The sequence below is a fragment of the Alligator mississippiensis genome, chromosome 1, assembly GCF_030867095.1.
Source record: "Alligator mississippiensis isolate rAllMis1 chromosome 1, rAllMis1, whole genome shotgun sequence".
NCBI lineage: Eukaryota > Metazoa > Chordata > Crocodylia > Alligatoridae > Alligator > Alligator mississippiensis.
The window spans coordinates 247,839,603-247,847,812 of record NC_081824.1 but is presented as its reverse complement, the minus strand read 5'-3'; the positions used below and the strand labels follow the sequence as shown (position 1 = coordinate 247,847,812).

Here is an 8,210-nt window from a genome sequence, read left to right as displayed (position 1 = left end):
AAGCTGGTGATTATTACTCAAAACACAAGTATCACTAAAGTTGTAATATTTTTTTCTGACAGCCCTCTCTGTCAGAGGCTCTCAAAGTACCTTAGCAGAAATGATTTGAATCAGGGGAAAAAAAAGTCAGGGAAATGCTTCTCCCTCTCCATTTCACAGATGCAGACAGACGGTAAGGAGGTAAAGTGGCACGTCCAAAGTCAAATGGTGAATCTGTGGGAGTAAAATATACCAATGCCTTGCCCCACTCTCATTTTCTATGCTTTTCCACTGGATCACAAGATGCTGTTTCAGCTTGGAATCAGATGCTCACTGTTGCTTTGCACCCGTTCCAACTCTGCCGTCTCTTCATTCTTTCCAGATTTTTAAATTTTTTTTTTTCAAACAGATGAGCTGAATTAGTGGAGCCAGGCGGAAGGGTAGAGGAAAGAGGCATTCACATTCTTCTTGTAGATTACACTAGATTGGCAAATTACAAAAAACCTTTTCCAATACCATTAAACACACACATGCAGGCACCAGTGGAAAAAAAAAAAAGATTAGGGAATTCAACAGATGCAGATACAAAGAACCTTCATCTCATTCATATTTCTCCATAGGCTAACATATCAGAAATAACTGGTCATCACTTAGATTGGTAAAATCCAGAATGAGTATATTATTAAAGAAGATTGGAAGGACTTCTAGTAAGTATTCATCAGCATCCAAAATGTTGCAGATTTTAACACAGATTATTACTCTGAAAATTCATATTGGAAGTGTGTTCTTTGCTTCCTACAACCATCAAGTGAGAGAGAAGAGAAACCCAACAGCAACTAGCTGCAATAAACTACCAGTACTTCAAAAACAGTGTCTTTATAAATAGATATACATGTATTCAAAAGAGCAACCCAAAAATCATCCATTTTGAAACAGATAGGACAATCAGCATTATGAGATACCATGTGCCATACAGGCTATTTTCTGCCAACCCCAGACTCCCAGCCTTATTAAGCATAAATTTATTTTTTTTATGCAAGATAATTGGAAGATAAGTACAGCTGGAGAAATAACCTAGCTCCTTGAATGACTCAGTAAGAGCACGCACCAACTGCTGAAGCTTCCTTAGCCTGACGAAGGGTTTTTGAACCTGAAAGCTTGCTTAATAACTATTCTCCAAACATTTGGGTTGGTCTAATAAAAGATATCAAATTCACCCAAGGAACCTTGTCTGCCTCAGTAAAAGGGATGGACTTAGAATACAGTGAAAAGGAAGAGAAGGAAAGAGCAAAACAGCAGGTTGTCAAACACAAGGAGTGGCGTGCAGGTAGGAAATTGTTTTTATAACGGAAATAGCTGCTTTATTTTTCATGTGGTAAACTCCCTCATCAGCTCATATTGCACTCTGCTCAGCTCATTCTTCTTCATACAAGGAGGTACAGAGGTGTGTTTGTACATGTGTGCACAAGAAAGGAAACACAAAAAGCACATGACCAAACCAGTAGCAACCAAGAAGTCCACAAAAGAGGTTGTCAAGACAGCAGTATCAGGATCCAAGGCAGAGAAATAGGTGAGGCAATTTACAGGGCTGTGGTCAAGAACTGACTTATTCCAGTGACCTTGTTTTTGGCTCCACAAAACTAGTTCCAAGCACCAGTGCAGAGCTAATGCTTGCTTCGCAATAGGAAGACTGATTTTTTTTTGACAGTCCAAGCAAGGATCTTCCTGTCTTGAGGAGTAAGAAGGCCTTACCCCCTCCACTTCCCAGCCACCTACTTTAGTTTCTGCCCCAAACTCCTAGTGTGATAATGCACAAATCACATACCTTCTACACCTCTGTTTACATAACTGTAAGATAGAGATCTCCTTACCCAGCCTGGGAGAGGGTTGGGATGAGGAGTGGAAAGGACCTTTTGGACCATAAGTCCTTGCTGTTTCAGGCAACTGCATCATAAAATCCCATTCATAAACTATCAAGCTCCATCTTAAAGCTAATTTTTTTTTCACCCACCTTATTTTGACAGGAGGGGTGCAGTGGAAAGAAAGGGCAGCTAAGGCAGCTCACTGCCACTCTCAAAACAGGAAGTTGAAGCCTCGCTCAGGATTTGTGCCAAAGACTGTGCACAGCAGACCTGGTCATTCAGGGTGGGGTGTCAGAAGCAGACAGACAAGATGGTTCCCAATTCCCAATTCTCACCTCCTTGTGTGCCACTGGAGACAAAAATGTGCGCCTTACCCACCCAGCCCCACAGGTTGTTAGGCTCAGGAGAGCTTTTGACTCCTGTTGAAAGGCTGTTGCAGAACCTTGCTGCAAAGATAATTAGAAACCCTCCAATTCCCAGCCTAGATTTATGCACAGACTGTTTATACACATTTGCTTTTCTACATTAGTCAGTATCTTCCAATGGAAAATGTTTTACAGGTGCCAGACTGTATTAGTTTCAATTAGATGTAGATGCAGTTAGATGCAGTAACTGGGAACCCAGCAGGTGCTAAAATCTGCAGTACTTAGTGTCAGAAGCATCTGTAGGTCTGTGGACTGTTGCAGATGCCAAAGAAACCACCTGCCCCAACACATGTGTGAGATGTTACATTCATGTGGATGCTATGGAAGAAAGGAGTAGTTCCTGAGCTTGGTTTTGCTCACCTGGGAGATCCTCCATATCACTGAGAACATATTTATCATCCCTCTTCCTTTGTATCACATCAGTTCTCTCCACAGAACAGGATGCTTAAGTGGACAGTGGTTGTATAATATTGAATGCAAAGGAGGAAACAGAAGGAACTGTAATGCAATCAAAGTTTTATTAGAAAGGGCTATACTGTTAAAGGAGAAATTGGCTTCCTAAACAACTACAGAAATACAGCTACTTGCAGCTCTGTTTTAGTACCACATTTTTTTCTTCAAGGTTATGGGTTCCCTAGTCTTTAAAGCTTCCACCCCCTCTAGTGGCAATATTGTGGAATATGAGGAATATTCTGCTCATAAGGGATCTCAGTCCATAGGGAGAGAGGACACTGTCGAAAACTGGCTACACATCCAGAGGCTGTGACTTGTCTTGATCTCGCTACTTAGGCTTCCCCATTCTTCCACACACCCTTTATTTTTTCCACCAGTTGTTCAGCCATCACAGTGATTTTAGCAGTTTCCTTCATCAAAAGGTTCCTGCAGGAGACAATGATGTATTAGCAAGGTATGCAGATGGGCGTGGAAACCTCTCATTTTCAGTAGTCAAAAGGCTGCTGTTCCCTTGTCTTGGCCTATAAAGCTAATTTGGCCTGACAGCTTAGCTTAATAGTGTGAATGTAGAGCTCTACAGTGGTCCTGAAAAGACTCGCTTCAAAAGGCAGGATAGGTCTGGGGACTTCTTGTGAATGGAATGGTACCTCTCAAGTGAGTGCACTTCTGGCTCTTGCTTGCCAGTATCCATTGCCTGAGGAATATTTACTAACTGAATCAATCCATCATGCATCCTAATTTACTCTCTGGGATTCCCTCTCTCAGACAGTTAAAAACAGACAGCACCAGTTCATGCGCTTCCAGACAGGCCCAGTACAGCTGATTATGGATCATCACCCGTAAGTATTCAAGAGGGAGGAATTATACTTTGATGGATGGGATTAAGAATGTGTATTTTGCTCTGTGAGAGGTTGCTTGGTCTGTTCTTTCAAGGATCTTGGTCTCTGGAGAGTAACCATGTTTCCTTACTTTCCTTTCCTACCTCTAGTCAAATAAAGAATTCAGGAAACCGTTTCAAACCTTATCTCAGCGATGACTGGCATCCGAACAGCATCTACCAAGAACTGCCCAACCGTAGGCGACACTTTGTTCACGGATTCATATATGTAATATGCAATTGTGTCAGGTATGACCAGCCAGTCACGACGGACATGTCTCTTTTCAATTGTCTTCGTACTCACTTCTGGAGAGGAGAAGGGAAAAAGAATATTAAGCACCTCTAATGACCATTCTCATCAATGGCACCAAGTCCTTCACAGGTCTGCACTGGAAAGGTACTGTGTGGAAACTGTTCAGGGATGCAGAGCCTCACACTAGAATTTCTATGCACCGTGATTCAGAGGCCAGCCTCCAAAAATAGAGCCCATGCACGTAGTATTAGTAGCACCTACAGCCTGGAGGTGTGTAGCAGAACCTGATACAGCACACTACCACCAGTGCTCAAGCACCTCTGTGGACAGTAGCATGTACTGGGCAGAGCACTAGTACCAAGATAAACCCATCAGTCAAGAGGTGTCAGGGATTTTCAAGTGCAATGCACTCAAAATTGGACTCATGCTGCCAGTCATGGTGAAAATCCAAGTTTCAAGTTTCTGCTTTCATTTGTGGCTGGGATAGGCTTATGTAAGAGTAAGTTAAATGCATATAAAGCTGAGGAATGTCCCAGATAGACTGAAGAGCTTTTGTCAGACTTACCGGAGAAACTGGTGCTGAGAAGCATTACAAGGGCTATAGCCACTGCCCTGGACAGAAGCATGGTTTGTAGTACAAGTTCAGAGCAATAGGTACAGAAACCTGCAGGAAGCACAAGTTAATCCTTTGATCGTGGCATATCTATTCAACATGTCATACTTAACTTGTAGCAGGCAGGGTTTTTTCCTTCCTATGAACATTCTGTTTTTTCTTTTCTTTTTCTATTAAATAGCCAAGCTAATTCAATACAAAATGATGATACAGTATTATTTTATTAAGTTGCTATATTAAAGGTGCATGGATAAGGAAAGCATTTGAGGTGATCATGTGTTTAACCAAAAATTATTTATCTTATAGAGGATCTAAATCATCATGTTGCCAAACAGAAGCAAACTTCTAACCTGATAGGGAGTAACAATAACAATTAGCTTTCCACCTAAACAGACAGATAAAATTTAAAAAGTAATATTGTAGGGGTTCTTGCATCTTCTCACATAGTACCTTCTTATTGCTGTTATTAGACATAGGAGACTGAATGAAATGGAACAATCGGTTGGTCTAATCATTTTTGTTTCTACAACAGGGAAAAGATGGGAGCAGAAGTCCGGAAGGGTTTCATCTGTCCTGTTTATCCTGGGATTTGCTAGAAGCTTATGCAGCTAGCAATCAGCATTAATAGTGCACAAAAACATTAGTATTGTTGCAGTTAGCAAAGCAGTACTAGAACTGCTTCCTTTTCATCCAGTCTCTTCTCTCTCAATACTTACTAGAGGATCTTTGGAAAATCAGTATTACAGGAGTCAAAGCCAGAAGGTTAAAGTTAACTACACTTTTTCAACTATTTGGACCTAACAGAGTAATTTACACTGGAGCAAATTAACTCTGTAGTCAAGTTACATCACCTCTGGACATATGAACAAGTCACTAAAACTAAGGCATCTCATGGCAGGAAAGGTGGTTGGGCTACCTCCTGAAAAGACTAGGTTTGTTAAACTTGTGCCAAATGGCTACTAATCAAGGCTCATGATTAGTGTACCAGCAACTGCTTGCTGTTAGTATACATTTCCTAACCTTAGATGCTATTCCTTTAATGGGACCTAGGCAGCTGATAACTGCTATCTAATTCTTACAGATAGAAAGGAAACCAAGTGAACTACTTTTTAATCTTATGGCCAGATTTTCTCCTGCAGACCTGAGATACCATTTGCACCTTGGTCTGTCTCCTCCTGCCTTGGACCTGCCATGAAACACATTAGTAGGTTCCTGTTCCTAGTAGATGAATTTCATCCTCCCAAATTTATAGACTATTACTGCCTTGGAAATAGGGAGAAGAGCTAATAGCTTGAGTAAATCAGACCTTTGCCAGAGGAAATTGGGTATACATAGCCCCCTAGCTCTACTGACTTCTGGATGTTCCATATATACCATTTAGTATAATTCACCCAGCTGGAAACTACAGGCTGAATTTGCTCTTACCTGTCTCTCTTATAGGCAGAGGAAGGAGAAGATGCTCATCTGGAAGCTAAGTGCTTATGCCACGTTAATATAGAGAGAGCAGGGGTCAGAGGTCTTGCTTTTTCCACATTAGCTCTTTTGCAATGAGACTTGGCGGGGTGGGATGGGCAGGAAGTGTAGAGTCCAGAGTCCTGCTCAGATTGGGATTTGGCAATGGAGGATCAGTGCAGCTGAGCCTGGATTCTGACCCATAGCAACACGGGGTCATCGAGTCCCTTGCTGCGGCTGGCGACCAGGTCAGACAAACCCTTCCACAAACTGATCAAATTCCATTTGACAAGTGTTTACTTCATGCTCTCCTTCTCCATTGAATGCCTCAGCAGGTCCCATATATTTTTTACTTTACCAATACTCGCTAACTATAATAAGCAATCAGATGCCTTTCTCCCATGAGGAAAAAAGAAATAGAGGGTTCAGTCAGCATTTAAGCTAACCTGTAACAATTAAAACATTATTTAACTCCAAAGTTGTTCTCTTTGTATAAAGCCTGAAGCATTTTAGGCACTGCCAGACATGCAGGTAAAGGTGCAATGAGATCTGATGTATGATCCACACAACCACACTTCCTGCCATGGCTCTCTTGCAAAGCGTGGTTGGGGGATCCAGCATCAGATCTCGCTACACTTTATTGTCAGCATCCCCCAGGCTCCCAGCCGCGGGGGCACACATGGCCACATGTTCAATTATTGGCATCATAGCAACCAGCCACAAAGTTATTACGCATTTTTTGTGGAATATCTTTTGTAGCTTATTCTGTGTTTTATGATACCATGAATTGCTTAGATGTGTGGTCGGACAACAATATAAATTGTGATTAGCTGGATTGTCATGTCTTAAATGCAATGTTTGGCACAGGCAGGGGACATAGAGCCAGAAGTTTCCCCCATCTGTAAAAGAAAGACTAACAAACAAGACTCACCGGATATGTCTACATGATACACTAACAGCACAGTAGTCTAATAATACTGTGCAGTAGTGCGTCACTGCACAAAACAGTGCTAATATGCTACAGCACAGTAGTATTAGGATTATATAAGTACTAAGTTAAATGCGCAGTAACTACTGCTCATTAATAAATGTGTAGATGCACCCACTGATTTGCAAAATGACTTGGCTAAAGTCACATCTTTGAAGAAGGCAGGTCTAAAATTTTTCATCAGTTGTTCCTCTGTGACTAAAAAGGGTTTTCATCTTTTTTTTTTTTTCCTTCGCTATTTTTATTATTTGAAAAAACAAAGTTTTTTTCTAAAGTAAAAAAACTTCTTGGGGATGGAATGCAAATATTCCCCAACCCTCTCTAGTGGTACAAGATTCAGAGCAGATGAGAATAGATCCTCTGGTTCCAGGTCTTCTCCTGAAAGCACATGACTACTTTTCCTGTTCTAAAAAGAAACAACAAAACATACAAATACAAAAGAGATGCCAGTCAGTTGTAATCCACTCTGAAAAATCCACATAGTTAACATCTGTCTTTTCACTGGAGAGCTATAATAGTAGAACATTTTTAGAAGAATGATACAAGGCATGTTGTAGAAGCTAAACATAATACAGTACTTCAAAGGCTTGATCTGTACCATGGTGCTTACTTGGGGTATGACCAGTCTTACCCCTAACTCACCATTCAAAACTTGATCTAGAGATAAGTGTGGAACTTTTACTTAGAACAGTCTAGCCTGGCAGGGAGTGTGGATTTCAGCAAAGGTTGCTAGAATTAGCAATAGAGTAGGGCTGTGCAAAATTTCGCCTGGTGTTTTGTTTCAAAGCTGTTTCAATGCATTTCAAGCTCAAAACAGTGAAATCGAAATGAAACAAAAGCCTTCAAAACAGCTTTGAAACAAAACAAGGGAACTCAAAACGTTTAGAAAGTTTTGAGTTTTGAAACCAGACTTACTGGCTTCAGCGCCAGTCCAAGGTGGCAGCACCCACCTCCTGTCATCTGGCAGGCAGATTGGGGGCTCGCCGGTGCTGTGCTGGAGTCCTCCCAGGAGTACGGGCCCCTGATCTGTCTGCCAGATGAGAGAAGCCGGGTGCTGCTGTCTGGGGCCTGCACCAGGAAGATTGCTGGTGCCACTGGTCCCAGGTGGCAGCACCCGGCTTCTCTCATCCGGCAGGCAGCTCAGGGGCTAGCCTGCACCTCCAGGAGGGCTGTGGGGGCTGTGCCGGAGTCCTCCCGGGGGTGCGGGCCATGATCTGCCTGCCAGATGACAGCCCACACCCAGCGCCGGGAAGATTGGTCCTGCCGCTGGCCCCAGGCTGCAGCACCTGGCTCTTGTTACCCGGCAGG

At 42.3% G+C, this 8,210-nt stretch overlaps 1 protein-coding gene across 1 annotated transcript in view; it reads right to left on the bottom strand.

Annotated features, from left to right (window-relative positions):
- Positions 1-2,765: 2,765 nt before the first annotated feature.
- ILDR1 (immunoglobulin like domain containing receptor 1) overlaps positions 2,766-8,210 on the bottom strand; it is a 29,569-nt gene continuing 24,124 nt past the window's right edge. The window contains exons 7-9 of the mRNA XM_019476455.2: positions 4,415-4,513; positions 3,740-3,902; positions 2,766-3,145 (exon numbers count right to left, since the gene is read on the bottom strand). Of these exons, the coding sequence (XP_019332000.1) occupies positions 3,052-3,145; positions 3,740-3,902; positions 4,415-4,513 (356 nt within the window). The 3' untranslated portion in view covers positions 2,766-3,051. The remainder of the gene's footprint in view (positions 3,146-3,739; positions 3,903-4,414; positions 4,514-8,210) is intronic.